Source organism: Nematostella vectensis, chromosome 11 (assembly GCF_932526225.1).
Source record: "Nematostella vectensis chromosome 11, jaNemVect1.1, whole genome shotgun sequence".
In the NCBI taxonomy this organism is placed as follows: Eukaryota; Metazoa; Cnidaria; class Anthozoa; order Actiniaria; family Edwardsiidae; genus Nematostella; species Nematostella vectensis.
In genome coordinates, this window is record NC_064044.1 from 3583139 (window position 1) to 3602502 (window position 19364).

A 19364-nucleotide genomic window follows, 5' to 3' on the forward strand; every position below is an offset into this window, starting at 1 on the left:
CAAGATCGATAACTGCCACTACTCTAAAACACGATGAAGGCAGAAGCTGATTTTTCATATACGGCTCGGCGATGAGTTTGGGTCCGGGTTAAAAAACACAAGATGACAAAATAGCACAGAAAATATCATAAACACCGGAGACCCACTCTTAGCCGCCATCTTCCTTGTCTGTCCAAACATTCCCTGTTGACACGCCCGTCACACCAGAGAACGTAGAAGAAGAAGAAGAAGAAAAAAAAAGTTTGCCAATAACTAGTTAGCGCATATTTTGCGCAAAAGTCCACCATTTATAACTTAAGTCCATATTGTTTTCTTGTTTTTCCAGATTAACTTCGACATAGGATCCCTAAAAATCCAGCCTCATCCACATTGGGAAGAAAAGAAGGGAAACAACGGGTTATCTGTGGGAAAAATGCGGGAGTGAGATTTTCCGGTCTCTCACTTCCGTTTTAGTGACACAGGAAACCCAAAACCAGCCCCTCCCACTCTCTCCAACGTCTTGCGACATTGACAGTTCAGGGACTACTAGCTAGTCGATCCCAGGCTTCAAATAAAAGTCGCGCACGTTGGGGCCCGTCATCCCGTCGGTACTCATTCGTCACGCTTTCGTGTTTTCTTTGGTGTGTAAAACCCAGAGGGAAAGAAGAAACATGCGTTTATAAGTGTCATTTATTTTATTTATCATTCAGTCTCGATAGGTAGGCGAGTCTGCCCAATCTGTAGTACGCGTCTAGATCTTGTTGAAGGAAACAATGTCAACACTCTGAATCTGAAATATGACAAAACGTTTGCATGTTAATGTAGAACATAACAGCTGTTATAAACAGCCTCTAGCAGTGAAGCCAAAATGCTATACAGGGCCTCTTATATGACTGGGTTTACTACGGAAACCCTTGAAAACAGCGAAGACATAAACCTAGTCAGATAGATAAATATTCAAGTTTCTTCCTTAACAAGAATAATAAAGATTGCCTTGATACTACATTTTTAACACCAGCATTGCTGGTGAAATACTGTGCTGATACTACAGGGGGGTACAAACAGACCCAGCCAGCAAAAATGCTTGGTAATACAGTAGACCACACACAGACATTGCATATACAAGGGTTATCATATTATAACAATAGACAATAATCTTGCATCTCAATGGGAATGGAATATTTGTCTCAAGTAGGAAAGCTCTGTTCTTTTGTTTTGTTTTCTTTTTTGCTATGTTTGTCCTAAAAGACAAATATTTAGCAGAGTTGACTACCAGTGTTTGATGTATCATGCACTCGTAGCGCATGATACATTGAGACACACACAAAAGTAATACAGACAACACTATAACTTACAAAATCCTCAAATTCACAAAGCTTGTCAATCAAGTCATCCGTGGAAACCTTGGCATCCTCAATGACACATGTGATCTGCAGTTTCTTGAGTCCATAGGCAATTTCCACCAATTTAGCTGTGAAAAAAGTAGCACGAAAATAGAAAATGAAGAACTAAGCGATACTTTAAAAAGTTAAAAGATTAAAAGTTATTTTAGGGTTATGTCTGAGAGCTCAAAGCCAGCTTAGTTGAAGTTAAAACAATTATACATAAAATAATCGATCATATTTTCTTTCATACAACTGTGTAACGTTATTAGGAAACTTTATCATACAGCATTAAGGGGCATTTCAATTCGTAACCCTAGAAAATAATGTTTCTATATGAGTGGTGAGGGAATTAGATTTTTTCCCAAGGGTCAAAATTCTTAATCATTAATTACTAATATAGTTATCATTCCCTACTCACAGGCTCCCCATAGTAGCCCATCCATGGCGACGGAGCGGACAGAATTTTCAAGTTCTTTCAAATCTGTATGAAAATATGATAGGTTAGAATTCTGGTGCCTTAATTGGGAGCAAATATCTATGTTTAGTAACAACTCACTCACCTGTCTCGTCATCCCACTAGTGGATGGATATGAAAGGAAAACAGACATTAAGTTAAGAGAGTAAGTGAGGCTTTATTAACAATATTCCATAAACAGGGGTTTCATTAGACCCAGGCAGCTGGTAGAACCTCCCACTATTTTCCACCGAGCTGCAGCTACATTGATTTAAGTTTTATTTGAACTAATAAAATAAAAAAAACCTCTACTTATCAGTATCTCAGGGTTCAAAATATCGTCCAGCTGCAGGCAATAGCCAGCTGTTTTCTGGTCTTTGACGGCTCTTTTTTTTCTGTTGTATTCCCCTCTTATATTTTGAGTATGCAGGCTTTTTTCCCCGCCAAATTCCACAAAGCTGGCAAAATCTAGCAGATTTAAAAAAAACTATTTTGAACCCTGTATCCACCGCCTACTCTGAACATTAATAAAACCCCTGCATAACGTATATGTAAAACATTTTATGTAAAAACATGTGTAACTTTGTACCAAGTCATTTCGATGCATTATGTGATCCAAATATCCTATCCCCCACCCCCCCTCCTCCTCAAACAAATTGAAGTGGAAACTCTGGAGGTGATTGTCTTTCAATCTCCATGGGGTGTTCCTGGGGTGAAAATTTTAAGGTGGAGGAGTCAATCGTCAATTGTACCTTTGCCTAAGGTGGCGCGAAACTGAGTTCCGCTCGTGCAACTTTGTCACATGTGAAACAAACAAGGCAGCACAGCGATTACCATGTATGACCCTGGCGTGGGCTTTGTTTGAAACGCATCCAGATACTTATTCAAATTTCTCATAAACACAGGTTCAACATGCAACTACATTTAGCAAGTACTTTTGGTAAAGCCTATTTTAGCCATAGTGGCGGGTAACTGTTTAAAAATTTGCACTCAATGTTGAAAAGGTATGAGTTCTTTAGTGTTCAAATAATCTTTAAAAAATACTCTCGAATTGACTTTCTGGAATTTATTTTTGTTCAACTCTGGTCCTCTTGCCCCTCTCACACAAGTTGCCGTAAGGTTTGGACTTAGCAGGGGGCGTAAATTCGAGGATGGATCTTTGTACGCTAGCATGCATTTATTTTTTCAAAGATTGCGAGGACAATTTTGGCTTAAAATAAAGATTCGTCAATTGTTTCAAAAGTTTGACAGGTCAGTTTTGAGCCAACAATTTGTGTGCTTGAAATGGAGTATTGGGAGGTGTTACTGTGAATTTAGAAAAAAAAATCATTGCGAAGATTTCAATATTTTTTTTAAAATAAAATTTTTGCTCCAATTTAGCTTGCATGAAAAAAAAACTGATTTCCAAGAAAAGTGAATCTAGCGGAATCTGATAAAGCATAGATGTTTTTAAATACATTATAATAAAATCTGAAAAATTTACGAAAATCATGCCAAACATGAGTCTTCATAGGGAACTTAGTATAAGCTGTTTATCCAAAACAACCTCGGTGCGCCACCTTAAACATTCTGATGATTGAAGCTACATTATCACTCCAGCTACATAATGTAAAATTCTGACATTACTAATATTTTAGTATTTTGCCTAGAATCATTATATACTACTGTATATACAGTCCACAAGTTAATATATTTTTACTAATCATAAATAATGTTCTGACCTTAGTCCCTTGTCAACAGATATCTCGCGATGGTGCACAATAAATAGTGTGAGGTGTTGTAGCGCTACATACTTACAGGTTTAACATCAAAGATAATATTTGACTTTGCAATCACTGGCTTCTCTGGAATAAAGAAGAAATGCAATGTCTAGAGAAATCATAATACCTGAAGATTTAAAAAAACCTGAAAGACACAGCTTTAAACCCTGAACTTACAGAATGCTAGCAACGAAAGTTTGGTTTTGATTACATTAAATAAATATGGGTACTTGATTTGTGATTCCTGCCCCCTCACCACCATCCCTTCACCACCATCCCCTCCCCCCGAAAAATGCACATCCAGCCCATAATGCACCGCCAGCATTAAGAAGAGTTTGATATGGGGTTTGATATGGGGTTGACCTCCACGGTCAGACTATATTAGACATGCATAAATAACAACTACCTTGAACCCCTGGTATGGAAAGTCACACTATTAGGAAGAGTAGACTTACTGGTGGCTTTCTTGGCATTATATTCAGCAAGTCGCTTCTCCCTTAACTGTCTAGCCTCTTCAGCCTTAAATAGAAATTTGTTAGACATACTCATTATACTCAGGAGACAAAGAAACATACAGTGGTAGCCATGCAGGCCCGTAGCCAGGAGTTTGAGAGACGGGGTTTGTTTAACCTTTTAGCGGACCATATTCTTTTAGGTAGCTCGCCCTAGCACGCCGTGGTACTCAACTTTCTTTTTAGAACAAACCTTCCAATTGACTAAGGGGTGATGCCGACCCCCAGAACTCCCTGGCTACAGGACTTCCATGTAAGAATTTAAAAGTTAAATTTGATGTTTATAATGTGGTGCTACTTTTATACCTCCTCTTCGTCATCTGAGCCAAACAGATCAATATCAGAGTCATCATCATCTTCCTTCTTTGCAGCAGCTGGCTTTTCTTCTGGTTTCTATCCACAACAAGGTAGTAATGTTAGACAAACTTTAAGTGATAGGTGGTTGTTTGTAATTTGTTTTAGTTTTCAAGATTTTTTCATTTAATGTTTGCTTACTATTGCAAAATGCTTTTATAAGAATGATGATTATTGTACAGTGGAACCTGTATTTTATGACATGCCTTGGGAGAAAGAAAATGTCCTTGATTGAAAAACAGGTCCTTGATTTTCCGATATAAAGGAAAACCCACTGAAAATGTATGGGGGTTAATTATCAACGTTTACAAAATAATAATTTTGGTACTTTTTGTAAGACTGTATAGTTTCTTTCTGTGATACTGTAATCAAAATTCCCAAAAAAAAGATTTATGTACAGTAGATCGTGTGTGGTGTCTTAAGTTTTTCACTGTTTATGATAGACATAATCAGTAATATTGCTGTATCAGGGTTAAAATTATGCTGGGGATAACAGATTTGTAGAAGAAAGTCGAGAATAACGTTGTATCCAAAATCGTTATTTTTTAAAGGTTATTTCTAATAGATTTCACTGCATTTCTGCTGGGAGAAAGGAGCACCTTCGTAAAATCGTGGTTATTGTAAAATCCAGTATCGTAAAATCCAGGTTCCACTGTAGTGTATTTTTTGGTAATTGAAATAAATTGCTCAATATTTTGTTGAAATCTTCCCTAATTATACAGAACAGGAGGGACTGAATACTTACTTTGGCTGGCGGATCTGCTGATTTCCCTAGGTATGGAACAACATAATGTTAGCAATAGGTAACAGAAGGTGTTAGTTTATACTATTTACTGAAGTTCAATGGACAATTACCTTATTACACTTAATTTCCGCGACATAAAAATTTTGCGATTTTGAGATGCCGATATTTTGCGACACTTTATTTTCGCGATTTTCCTATTATTTGTAAAATACAGACCACTTTATTTTCGCGATTTTGGGATAATAAATTCAAGGAAATCAAGTGGAATTAAAATGTGCTGTAATCATCAAAACTGAAACAATTTGAAACAAAAAGAAACTTTTAAAATCGCCAAATTCGCTAAATAAAAGTGACGCGAAAATTAAGTGTAATAAGGTATTAAAGAGACTGATGTGAAGTATAATATTGTTTCAATGGAAAATCATTTGTAGAGAGACTGGCTTGAAGAAATATACCTTTCAATGGAAAATCATTTGTAGAGAGAATTGCTTGAAGAAATTGCTATTGCTATTGCTTCAATGGACAACTATTTGTAGTATTACAGTATGTATGTATTGTGTATTATTTGAGACTGTCGAGGGGCAAACCTACCTTCCTCAAGCTGGGCCACCCTCAGCTCTAGTTTCTTCAGCATTTCAGTAAGGTCATCTGTCACTGCAGAGATAAATACAAAATTCTCAGCACAATGCACATTCAAAAGTAAGGTGCAAATGTAGATCTGACAGATGTACATAATGGTTGCTTGATTTGCAATGGAAACTATCTTATTCACAAGATTATTTGGGAACAGACAAGGCACTTGTCAAATGCAATAATAATCATATCATCATTAGATTTGTTACTATAATCTGTACCAATAATCAGCATTATAGATTTGTCGCTATAATCTGTACCTTTGCGAAGGCTTTTATTCTCCTCTTCAAGGTGAGCAATGCGCTTCTCTGGACCCTCATGGCCATGTCCATGGTGTCCACCACGCCCATGTCCGTGGCCGTGTCCATGGCCATGTCCGTGATGGCCACCATGATGTCCCCTGGTTGATGAGTTGGGTGTACCAGGAGCCTGTTGAGAAAACCATTACTATCCATCTTGAATTGATTTAACCACCCTCCAGCATGAATAGTGATACTACTGTAGTAAGCAATTGCTTGACTTAAAAGTAATGTAAGCAACAAAATAAATTTAGGCTTCTGTCAGTCAAAAGCCTTGAACTGTTTCATTGGCCTACACTTAAATGGCTTCCAACCAAGCATTGGCCAATAAGACGGTACAAAATGCATTCTGCTAAAATTCAAAACTTAATTGACAGAAGTGAGAAGATGTTCAAGCATTTTGTGAATTGCTGGGAGAGTTACTCACAAGCCCAGTAAACAACAAAACTCATGCTTATAGTACGGTAAGCCTGGATATTTTTTGGGCAGAGCTATTTCTAAACAGTGTCACTTCACTGCTTTTATGTTTGTTTTAATGTTTATTTTTGTAGTAGAATTTTGTCAGCGCTCTTTTTGCTATTTAGTGCAAATCAGATTACCATGTTTACATAACCGCATGGACACCATCCTTGACCCAATATGCCTTGCTTTCAAAGTGTACCACGATAATCAAGAATAAATATTCTTTTAAATTCTGTTATGAAATGGTTAATGGATAAATGATTTTTAAAATGGAAACTGAAGAAGATCAGAAAGGCAGAAAATGGAGTATTTAAGAGTAAGAAGGAAAATGGTTTTAACATAGTTAAAGACTCTTATCAAACACCTTGAAATTTTCTTAGGTTTGTTACATTAAATAAGTTTAATTCATTGCATAAAAAAAGCTTATTAAAAATTGTTTGCATTGAAAATGACTAAGGTAAGGCTTCAGCTTACCCCACTCAGAGTTTGCTGTATTTTTCTACGAGCTTCGGCAATCTCCCTTACAGATGAAGATGCTGAAGACGACCCCTAAGAAAGGAAGAAAATTTAAACAAACTCTTAACTAATTACAACGTAGCAAAAAAATGTTCCTCTCTGTTGCTTTGATTATATATTCGCAAGACATACAAATAATTATCAGCGTCAGAAAAGTTTTTATAGGAAAAGTGATTATCTGTGGAATGGGAGTTTTTCCATCTTAAAAAATACAAACTTTGAACCATGAAAATTGCTTATTCTTTGGCTGAATGAATATCTTCTATTTACTTTTTATTTATTTTTAAAAGGAATTTCTAGATTAAGGAACATCAAACAATCATATGTCGTGTGACACTATATGGTAGAAGAAGACTGTAAGACAGGAATAGAGAATTTTGAAAAAAAAAAGAAGAATTAAAGGCATGGTTGGTGACCATTAGATGATGTTAAAATCTCTTTTACCAGAAAATCCTTCAACATCTATTATAGTCTTGGGTTGTTGATTCATATCATGTAGAATTGGTGTGCTAAACGAATTATACAGCGTATATATATATATATATAGTGGAAGCACGGGTGGCCTAGTGTGTTAGCGCGTCGGCCTCTCACCGCTGTGGCCCAGGTTCGAATCCTGGCTCAAACTGGGGATTTTTCCGGGTTCCTGCCTTGAATCGAATTTGTCACAAGTGAGTTGAAGTTATTCTCCCGTGTTTCCAGTCTTCTCGGATAAGGACACTCAACCGGAGGTCCCGTCTCTTCAAGCTGTACTACAATAAACCTGAACCGAAGGGACGTAAAAGAACCACTGGGGACGCAATAAACCCTCTGGCAGTGACCACCCCCAGTGACAGTGCTTACTAACCGAGGTTACACTTGAGTTGGAGCCGTGCTCTGTTGTGTCAACCTTACCGCTATTTCAATATGTGTAATAGTGGTAGAAGCCTTATAAATCATAAATCATATTAATAATACAATTCCTCTAGTATTGGAATCCCCCCGTTTCCGATTTTGTTCAACGCTCTTACATGGGTTTTCACCACTCCGGCTAAATGAGCCTGGTAAGTTTCCTCGGCTTCATCAAACTTGTATCTGTCAAACCAGATGGTTTCGTGCATCATTGCCGCATTCATTTTAGCTCAAATTTAACCCGTGTCGGTATCCAAAAAGCCCGATTTTAGGAGAGCGAGAAGAAATTTCACCACCGGTGAACGAGATTGAGAAAGAGAAAGCTCGAAAGTTCACGTGGGAATTTTATTGACCATTCTATATAACGATCATTTTCATTGGCTTATCAAAAAATAAACCAATCGTGACCTCTGTACTAAATCTCTCTTCTCACTTATACCAATGGAAAGAACAAACCTTTCTATTGGTTGTTCTTCAGGTGGTCCAATCACAGTCGCTGATCGATTTTCAGAGTAGAGATAGCTAAGTTTATGGCGGAAAGTGTCTGAAAGTTTCTGCGAATTTTTAAAAATTATGAAAATTGTGTAGAGAGGTGAGTTTTATACTTGAATTCGTATAACAGTATGAGCCTGGTTGTTAATGCATTTTATTTTCCTCTTTATTGGACTTCAATCGAGGTGCAAATAACTATTTGGTAATAACAGAGATATGCCTAATAACTGCTTTGCACATTTCAAGCAATGGCGGTTGTGTCTGATTGTCAGATCGCTTCGTTTCTCTTCTTCTTAGAGGTCCTTCGTATCAGGACCCTCCACACCGCCAGTCCTTACTGTATTTTTGTCACTTTTTGTACTTCGACCCATCAGAATTGTTGGTTGTCACATAGAATCTTATAACTTTTCTGGCTCGTTTAAAGTGTAAAGATTATGTCGAATCTGTTGTTGTGAACACAAATATCAGAAAAGGTGCGCCACACACTCGCTTCTAGCTTTGTTTTTATTCCGTTTAGAGCTTTAATTTCAACCTCTAGCATGATTTTAGGTGTCACTCGTCATTTCAAAATGGAACAAAGTTAAGTCAAATTTATTATTTTTACCTAACTTGACATATTACTTTGAATATAAGCTTATGCACCTATCAGCGGCTTGCCCGAGGGGTCGACCCCTGGGGACACCACAGGGATTGTAAAATTGTAGAAACAATCTCAATGATTCCCCCCTGGGGAAGGGAATTTTTCATCTACAAAAGTCCCCTTGTTAGGTTCCTTTTGCATTGCAATCCCCCTGCTATATAACAGTTCCTAGAAGGTTGACAATATAATTCACCTTGAAGTTGAGACATGACTTGTGATTTAGGAGTTGGAGACTTCCCATGAAACACATCAACATGAGACACATCAACTTTTCCCCGTAGTCACATGCCAAATTCCATGCACTTTTCTCAAGAAATTATGGGTGATATTTGCTTATTGGGTGCCCTTTTTGCCATACAAGCATTTCTAATTACATGCCTGAACACACGAAACTGCTGATAAGAGTGCTGTGTGCGCATTTATAGTTAAAAACACAAAAATAAATTCGACAGCATAGAACAATTTATTTAACACACTTGCTGCAAAAAAACTTGTCAAGCAGCTCTGCCTCCTCCTCCCCAACGTCAATACATTCGATTTTACTAAACTTTTTTACTTCAAATCAGGCAGTCGAGGATGAAAGAGGACGAGCGGTAGTCACTGTCACGTGAAATTAAATCTGGGAAAATACAACACAGGGAGCCCGAACATTTAGTTCAATATTTTTCTTCAAATATGGCGACAAGCTTGCGTCCACGCAGATAAAGGGCCTCAAAACCAAATAATGACATTGACGGCGGTACCCAAATATATTTTTGTTGACAAAAGAAGAAATACAAAGTCATGACAATTCCCCCACCCAAAACTTGTTTCGCAACCCCGGGGGTCGACCTCTCGGGGAATGGGCTGATAGGTGCATTACTGATCCACAAAATAGTCTGATACTAATCTAAGTTCAGAAAATAGAAATTATTAAAAAATCACAATAGCTTGGTATGAACAGGCAAACACATAAACAGAAAAGCAAAGAAACAAACATACTAATACATACTACATTAAACTAATGAGAATTGAATTAAATTCTAGATTTCAGGACTAAATAAAAATAACCAAAACCAATTAGACTAGAAATCACTGTCAGCCGGTGTAGACAATCAGTGTCAGGCTCCATGTTATCAACATATTATTTATAGTATTCTCATTAAAATGAACTCAAACTTATCATGGCATTGTTTTAAAAAGTAGATTCATTAAAGCCCAAACTGTAAGCATGGGAACGGAGGGTGTGTATGGCACTACAAAGGCTGGGATCCCATTGCACCATCTAGACTACAAGTATGTGGGGTCTTGTTCAGATGGGAAGGAGCTTGAGAAAATCCTCAAGGTGCTGAGGTCAGGAGAGGAGGGTACATATCCTGAGCTTATAGAATTCACAGAGAAAAGGCTAGAAGAAGTCATGCCAAAGAGTCGAGCATTAAGAAAAGATTTGCCGGCCAAGTCGTACAGAGATCTTGGAAAGCCTGAGCAAGAGGAACTAGTCAATGACATTGAGGTGAGCTTTACTTTTTTCATATAACAAATTAAAAACTTGCAAGGAATCTCTTGAAGAGAAGTAGATTTAATTTAGGCTCCAATCATTTCTTCTGAATATAAATCCCTAAAATATACATCATATGAGTTATTTTTATGACTATGATAATTTATTTTACAACTAAAAAAAATTCAATTAGTCACATATACTTTTGAACAGGATTCATGCCTAACTGTTGTGGAATGAGAACTTAGAATTCCAGCCATTAATTCAAAGGCGGTATTTGAAGCCCTTGGACCTAGGACACCTCCCCACTCCACATCATCCCCACCCCAGCTACTGCCATAAGTTTTGTTGTTTATATGCAGGTAGAATATATGTAACCAAGGATCTTTCTGTTTTAGGAATGGATGACTGACATCAGTCAGTTAGATTCAAAGCTGAAAACCAATTCAGATGCAGAGGCGATATCTGACTTTCTCCCTCCTGTGCGGTCATCAAAAACTATAGGCTCAACTTCTTCACCATCACAGGTTAGAATACCATGTGCAGATGAACTCAAAAAGGGGAAGTTTGGTCCTTGTCTGTGACATGCAGCTTTATAGATTGTGCTAGGTTTAGATTCACTGTTATTTTTATGGATAGTTTTATGCTCAGTTTTGTACTAAATACAAACAAACATGCGAAAAAATAAACCTCATAATATTTTGCTTTCTATGAGCTTTACACATCTATCAATTGGTTTAAATCAATGACAATTTCTGATTTGATCACCTGTATTCTTTGTTTGCCTGTACTTACCAACATGGTAGGGGAAACCTTGATGAGGTATATTAACCTCTTCAACAAAGAAAGGAATGCAACAAATTATGGTTACAGATAACATGTATTTAGGCTATTGGTTGCCTATTGGATGGTTGCCAGGAGTTTCATTCAGTTACAGAGTAGGCAGAGGAAATTGATAAGTAGGGGTGGAAATTATTAGTTCCAATAAAACCTTAATCAACTTATTTTAAAAAGTAGGCACCACTCGGAAATAGTAGCTGGCGGTTCCCCCAGCCGCCAGGCCTTAATAAAACCCCTGGTTGCCTCATGTGACTTATCTGCTAGATACTGATAGAGCATGTTAGCTCTATCAGTTAATGTTAAATTTATTACTTTCTATTATACTTAGGCCACCAACACATTTGATAGACCACAAGGCAAACAGAAGGGGCCTGTAGCACCAAGATCATACACAGAGTGGGATAAGTAAGTCTAAACTTAGACTGCTTGTAGTTGCTTGTTTGGTTAACACCTGTGTACTCGAGTCTGTTTACACAGGCTCGTGTCATGATAAGCTCTGATTTCTCTGTATGCGATAGAGGAAATGAAAAAAATAAGTGACTGCAAAGTGTTACATTTAGTTACATTAAGATTACTGTTATTTAGTTACCATTAAAGCCCCCATCACTATTTTGTCATGACATTTTCCAGTTTTAGACTAGTAATGTTGCAGATTTTGTTTGCTGAAGTATAATAATGTAATCCTTGAATACTCTTTAACCCAGGTTTGACCCAGACGAGGAAGTTAAGCTGTTGGAGGAGAAAGAAAAACAGCAAGTCAAAGAGAAGAAAGAGAAAGCTCGCATTAACACAAGGGAAGCCAAGCTACCAACCAATGTCAAAACACCTGGTGAGCATTTTACTATACCTCACTTTACGTTACCTCACCCAACTCTACCTATCTCACTTTACCTCAACACACATGCATCTAATCTTCACACAAACATCACCTCCCTTTACAACATCTAACCTTACCTTACGTTACCTCACCCAACTCTACCAAGCCCACTTTACCTCAACACACATGCATCTAATCTTCACACCAACATCACCTCACCTTACAACACCTAACCCTACCTTACATTACATATTTCCTAACTCAACTCTGCCAAGCCCACCTCACCTCAACACACATGCATCTAATCTTCACACCAACATTACCTCCCTAACCTTACCTCCCAACATCTAACCTTACCTTACGTTACCTCACCCAACTCTACCAAGCCCACTTTACCTCTTACAACACCTAACCTTACCTTACATTACCTAACCCGACTCTACCAAGCCCACCTCATCCCAACACATCTGCATCTAACATTTACCTTCACACCAACATCACCTCACCTTGCAACACCTCACCTTACATTACCTAACCCGACTCTACCAAGCCCACCTCTCCTCAACACACCTACATCTAACATTTACCTTCACACCAACACCCCCTCACCTTACCACACCACACTTCACCTCAGTGTACCATATTTGAAGGCATCAGATCATTGATCATTGGCCAGATGCTCTTTGTTCCACAAATTCTAATTCATGATTTATTATTCTCAGCTAAGACAGATCAAGAGCTGACGTTCTTGGCAAATAGGGAGAAAGACAAGGGCAATGATGCCTTTCGCTCAGGAGATTATAAAGAGTCTTTGGTATACTACACAAGAAGTATTGAGCTCAAGCCAACAGCTGCATCATATAACAATCGGGCAATGGCAGGTATTGTCAATGTGTCCGTTGTTTTCATTTGATATATGTGTAGTTTATTGTAGGTCAGTAGACTGGTTGGTTGGTTGGTTGGTTGGTCTGTCCGTCTGTCTGGTGTGTCTTCCTGTCTGTCTACATCCACCAGCTTCCACATATATGCTATACTCCTGACCCCTCCCTGACATGCTTTGTACCACTGAAATAGAAAAATATATGGCCATTATCACTAGTATCACATATCTTTTACAGAAATCAAGTTGTCGGAATATGCCAAGGCGATTGAAGATTGCAATACTGTGATTTTCCTGGAACCAGACAACCTGAAAGGTAAGCCCATCCATTACATGATGATTACATGTGATCACATGTCAACAATATTGGTTAATGATCTCATGTCAGCAATGTTGGCTAGTGATTTTATGTCAACAGTTTTAGTGGTGTCATATCAACAATGTTGGTAATGGCAATATTAATGATTTCATCTCAACAATGTTGGTCATGACAATCTTCGCGATGGATGTTGGCCTTAAATTTGTAATTGAGTTTCTCATTGTAGTCACCATGTTAAGTTCTGTGTTAATATATATTAGTTATAATATGATGGTTTGGTTACCATAATGTGCTTGTAAGTACAAAGTATAGTTTCTTTTAACTTCTGGCCTTGCATTGCAGCTTTTCTTAGAAGAGCCATAGCACAGAAGCAGACTGGTAAGGTCCAGGCAGCAAAGAAAGACCTGAACAAAGTACTGGAGATCGAGCCTAACAACAAGAGAGCCAAGGTTTAATGTCAGATATAGTATATCCTTACATAGGAGAGCAGGGGGATGATATACAGTATCCTATAATTAGATTGTTTTAAAGTTATAGAAGTCACTGAACTAAGAATTTTTGTGGGGGAAGGGGGGAATCAGGGAATTTGATGTTTCGCTATTTGCTAAGATTTTTAACCACATTTTTATATAAGAGGTCAATATAAATATTTGACATTTTATTAAAGCTGGAAAAAGAGGACATTTGTTGAAAAAAAAAATAAAGCAGAAATTCATGATGTTAATATAGATATGATCTCTGTAAAGCTGAGAGACCGGTTATGTTAAAGTTTAATTTTATGAATGACTTTATAAAATTAAAATTATCTGCACATGTTGCAGCCTCCTAAAGAGACTAATATTAACAGCACATTGATATTGTATAATGTTTCAGCTATTTTATCACAGAGATATTGACAGCCCCTGGTAGCTTGTTGTATTGAGCACAACGCATATTCAAAAGTTTATTTTATTATTCAGGAACTTCTTGAGGAGATCACGAAGGAAAACAGGTAAGGTTTTAAGTTCTTATTTGTGTATTAGGTTTATTTTTCAAAGTTCAGGAGAATTGTAAACAGTCGATTAAAAAGATTGTAAACTGTAGTCTAACATCTTCTGTTTGTTGTTGTAAAGATAATAAAATTTTGGCCATTGCATTATTCATGACTGGAAAGTTAGAAACGTAAAAACATCTGATATTTTCAGTCAAGGGAAGGTGGCCAAGGAAGCGCAAAGTAAAAGCGAGAGTAATCCAACCTCTAGGAAACAAGGAGGGGGACAGCGGCTCAAGATCGTCGAAGTTGATGAAGAGGAGGACGATGAGGAGGAAACGGAAGCAGCAGATGAGGAGAAAATCAAGACAGTTAATGGACTAAATGGCGTAGAAAGGCCTGCTGAGAAACCAATGACTAATGGTGTTATTGAAGGCGCTCTTGCAAAATCTGGAGCCGAGAATGGACTGGAGTTCACTAGTCAAAATAACCGTGCGAAAAAGGATTTAGGTGCAAATATCGCCTCGCTTGATACCTCATCTATTGCAGCACCTTTAAGTGTTAACCAGAATAACCAAGTTGCAGAGAAACCACCGATGGAAGTTGCAAGCCAGCCTGCCCCACCCTCCCCTCCCAGGGATCTACCCAACCTTGCAGTGAGGGCTAAAGATGAGGGAATGAGGCTGTATAAGATTGGCAGATACGCAGAGGCTGTGGAGAAGTACTCCCAAGCTATAGATGTACTATGGAAAGGTGACCCCTTAATGAGATTATTGTCAGTAGCTCCGGTGATGATGCCTAACCTTTAACCTTTAAATGAGTTAATTGCCTTTAGCAAGCTAATCCCTCAACGAGGGTGCATCAGTGGTACATGCTTAAAATTAACTCAAGTGATGGAACTACTGTACTTTGTCATTTCTTGTTATCCATGTCAAAAGACTAACAGCAATTAGGTAGAAGGTTTCTTTTAAACCTTAATGTGTAGGTAATTTTTTCCACTTATACGTCCAACTATTTTTAAATCCCCTAACAAGTCTTCCACTATCGTTCATGCTTCAGATAAAAGCCACTTTAAGTCTGCTCTAGCGTCTCTGCTGTATAACCGTGCTTCGTGTCTGGGCAGAATCGGTGACGCGTCTGGATGTGTCAAGGACTGTACTTCCTCCTTAAACCTTATCCCAGACTCACTCAAAGCTCACCTGAAGCGGGCAGAGCAGTTCGAGCACTTAGAAAAGTAAGTACGTGGGGAAGAACAACTTCAAGCACTTAGAAAAGTAAGTACGTGCGGGGAGAAAGGTTCGACTACTTAGAAAAGTAAGCACACGAGATTAGAACAGTTCGAGCACTTAGAAAAGTAAGTACGTGGGAAGGAACAACTTCAAGCACTTAGAAAAGTAAGTACGTGCGGGAAAAAAGGTTCGAGCACTTAGAAAAGTAAGTGAATCTGGGCAGAGCAGTTCGACCACTTGGAAAAGTGAGTACATCTGGTTAGAAAAATGTAGTACACTCTACTATGTAACCACGGATTCTCTTTTATATAGCCTGAAAGTCGAGAATTAACAAATTGACTACAGTTTCCGTGGTATGTACTTTTATACGCAACGATATTTGCCATCTCATAAAAATGTTGTTTCACGAGTAAAGGGTTGTAAAAGGCTCAGAACCAAGTTCGTGAACTTGGGTCGAACCTTTTTTGGTACCTTTTTACTCAAGTGAACTTGCCTTGCATTATGTGAATGACGAATGGTGTGGTATGTCTCCTCTTCGGATTGGTTTCCCCCACTTAGAAGGGGAGATCACGGGCGCTAAACGAGTGTTGTAGAAATGTGGATTTTCCTTCAAATAATGAAGTTCCTTTTTTATTGTTTATGTTGAGCTCACTGCGTACTTTAAGTAATATCTTTAGTTGAAGTTAAGTACCGCAGGATCTGCACCGAGTGGACTAGTTTTTTGTGCATTACAAGCGTTATTAAATGGTATTGCGTTCCATATGACCTCTCAGTATTAGAAATAGTTTAGGGTGTTGGATGAAATTTGAACAATTTTGACATTATTACAGAGATTCGAAATTCCCCTCTTTTTGGAGAGTTCCTCTACCTCCGAATATAATTGAGAGGCGAAGGCACCCACATTCAGTCATTCCTATACAGTTATTCCTATTCTTAGCAAAGTGTTTGCCTTTCAGGTACAAGGAAGCCCATTTTGACTACCAAGCTGTTCTGAGAATTGACCCCGCAAATCAACAGGCTTTGAGGTCTAACAATAGGTGAGGCGTCTTAGAAAGACTCGTGTATCATTCTGGTCCATAAAATTTTTACTTTGTATAAAATCTCTTTTATAAAGAATTGGTTCAGAACAAGCGTGTGACTGTCCCTGTAATTACGGTATCGCTGTACAATTACTAAAACATTTCACTGCCATCTATAGATAGATTTATCTCAGTCCTTCGGAATACAGAATCAAGTGTCCTTGTATGCAGACGAAATAGCTTTTCTAGTTATACAGTATTGATAACTCTTCATGATAACCTAATAATAGTTCAATTTACCCTAACTCAGAGTCAACAGTCACTTGCTAAGTGTGTACGGTCCCACATGGAGGACAAAGATCACCGAAGCCAAGCCAACCAGCGCGACTTCACAAGCCTTACTAGACAATGAGCCCCAGTCTACACCCGCCTCTGTCTATCTTTCATCAGGGCCACAAAAGGTCAATAAGGTGGAAACGAAACCTGAACCATTGAAGAAGAGTGTAGCAGAAAGGTTTGGCGAATGCAAAGAGAGAGGAAACAACTTTGTCAAGCAGGTATGGCAGAGTGGAACTGCTGTGAGTCTGTTCGATGATATTTAAAAACTCACCAATTTGAAGAAATACAGCATTCCCTGCATTGTGTGATACCTTTAAAATGTGACCGTTTTTATTTGGGAAGGGTCAAATTCCACAATGATTCAAGGTAATTAAATTTGCTTAACGAAAGTGTTATGAGACTATTTGCCAATATCTCATAAATATGTGTTCTAGAAAGTTCTACGATGGTTCGCACCTGTTTTCAATATTGACCTTCGTCACCTTTTCATTGTTCATCTGAATACTAAGTATGCACCTGCTAGTCATACAGGTCATGCGCAGTGTGACTTATTCCAAAACCAGTTTAGCGTTTACTCAAGATAAACATCTAATTTCCAGATATGTCCAACAAGCCAAACGTATTCCTAAGCCTCATTTCTCCATAGTATTTTATATGATTATTGTTTCTAGTACATTAATTGTTATTCTAACATCGACGTATTTTCGCTTTAGGAATCATCATTTCTAAAATTGTACCTTTTCCTTAGATCAACACTAATTTGCAATTCTTGCATTACCTTCGTAAGAGCAGTCAAACCAGTTATCCGGAATTATTAATTAGTCAGTATAAATAGGAGTTTACTGTAAAACATATTGTACTTGTAACAACGACAGCTTGCTGCGGAGGCTATCGAGTAAGTTCTGTTGGCTTCGTGAAGACAATCCCTAGTCAAGGAAGAGGCCTAGTAAGGATTCCCTTCTATCAGCCTCACCTTCTGAGAATCGTCTGATCGTTGTCTCCTAGAACGAGCTCGAATCCCTCTCTGCTCGCTAAGCGTGGTTGCTTTTACAATAAAGTTGTTGGTGAGGAAACAGAAGCTACCTGGTAAACGATCCCGGAGAAACCCCTGTTTTTACAAAAGCATGCATCATGTTATTTCGGATATGGACAGACTAAGAAAGGCTGATTGCCTTGATGTTCCCTAGTCCAAAAGGTGTCCTACCCCAAGTAAAGCGTTTCTTATCGGACCAAAAGCCCCTTTCCGACTCTACCCCTCTCTGCGAAAAACGATAGCTCCAATAACTAAGGTTCGACATAAACGCCAATACACACAAGACAAAAGCATCAAGTCGAGACTTTCTTTTTACACGTCTACTGTAATTTTAGAAATATCTCGACTTGAGGTTGATGTTTGTACGCATTGGCGCTTATATCAAGCCTTGGCTATTCGAGAACTCTGGTCCTGGTACATATACTGGTAGTTCTCGCGCTGTGCTTTGTGAGCAGTGAACTGTTGAGTGAACCATAAGTCAGAATTGGACTATTGCAGATGGAGCTGCCGGAATAGGAATTTTCCCGTTAAATTATCGAAAGTAATGCTATGTGTTTAATAGGGCAAGCACAATGAGGCTGTTAGTTGCTACACGGAATGTATATCCATCAACCCCAACGAAGTCGCCAGTTACACGAACAGGGCTCTCTGCTACCTCAAGCTTGATAAGGTATTAAGGGAATTGAAACCAAGCTAAATAAGATATTCGTGGAATTGAAGAGGGCTCTCTGCTTCTTCAAGCTCAGAAAGGTATCGGGGAAATTGAAATCAAGCTAAATTAAATATTCGGGGAATTGAATATCAAGCTAAACCAGATATTCGGGGAATTGAATATAAATCTAAATCAGATATTCGTGGAATTGAATATCAAGCTAAATCAGATATTCGGGGAATTGAATATCAAGCTGAATCAGATATTCGGGGAATTGAATATCAAGCTAAATCAGATATTCGGGGAATTGAATATCAAGGTAAATAAGGTATTGGGGGAATTGAATTTCAAGGTAAATAAGGTATTGGGGGAATTGAATATCAAGTTAAATAAGGTATTGGGGGAATTGAATAGGGTTATCTGCTACCTCAAGCTCAGTAAGTTATTCGAGGAATTGGATCTCAGTAAAAATCATTAGGCAAGTGTCATTGAATTAGCCAGATGGTTTAGCAGACCTTTTTAATAGTATCTCGCACTCTTTTACATTTGACTTCACCTTCAAGTCGATTAGGGATGGGTCGATTGAGGAGGAAGAATAGCTCTAGCTATGGCTCAATTCCCCCTTCAGAGGTCAGCTAGGTCGGACTGTTATATACATTTTTTCTCACTT

The 19364-nt window shown here is 38.2% G+C and overlaps 2 protein-coding genes across 5 annotated transcripts in view; one reads left to right on the forward strand and one right to left on the reverse strand.

Annotated features, from left to right (window-relative positions):
- Positions 1-659: 659 nt before the first annotated feature.
- LOC5502087 (elongation factor 1-delta) lies at positions 660-8320 on the reverse strand. 2 transcript variants are annotated; one of them, XM_032370355.2, is made up of 12 exons: positions 8107-8320; positions 7058-7132; positions 6083-6251; positions 5781-5843; positions 5190-5215; positions 4397-4483; positions 4034-4097; positions 3616-3662; positions 1925-1940; positions 1783-1845; positions 1335-1450; positions 660-769 (listed from the first exon to the last, which is right to left on the reverse strand). In XM_032370355.2, the coding sequence occupies exons 1-12, from the start codon at positions 8209-8211 to the stop codon at positions 731-733; spliced, it is 870 nt and encodes a 289-aa protein (XP_032226246.1). In that variant the 5' UTR covers positions 8212-8320; the 3' UTR covers positions 660-730. The 2 variants fall into 2 exon arrangements, with proteins under 2 accessions (XP_032226246.1, XP_032226247.1); XM_032370356.2 differs by lacking the exon at positions 7058-7132.
- Positions 8321-8450: 130 nt separating this feature from the next.
- LOC5502082 (sperm-associated antigen 1) overlaps positions 8451-19364 on the forward strand; it is a 43687-nt gene continuing 32773 nt past the window's right edge. For 2 of the 3 annotated variants that reach the window (XM_048734683.1, XM_032370353.2), the window contains exons 1-14: positions 8451-8579; positions 10302-10611; positions 10995-11123; positions 11765-11841; positions 12141-12265; positions 12976-13134; positions 13372-13449; positions 13795-13901; positions 14412-14443; positions 14637-15175; positions 15482-15656; positions 16608-16688; positions 16981-17227; positions 18605-18712. In XM_048734683.1, the coding sequence (XP_048590640.1) occupies positions 10330-10611; positions 10995-11123; positions 11765-11841; positions 12141-12265; positions 12976-13134; positions 13372-13449; positions 13795-13901; positions 14412-14443; positions 14637-15175; positions 15482-15656; positions 16608-16688; positions 16981-17227; positions 18605-18712 (2139 nt within the window). In that variant the 5' untranslated portion in view covers positions 8451-8579; positions 10302-10329. The remainder of the gene's footprint in view (positions 8580-10301; positions 10612-10994; positions 11124-11764; positions 11842-12140; positions 12266-12975; positions 13135-13371; positions 13450-13794; positions 13902-14411; positions 14444-14636; positions 15176-15481; positions 15657-16607; positions 16689-16980; positions 17228-18604; positions 18713-19364) is intronic. The other variant, XM_032370354.2, reaches the window with a different exon arrangement.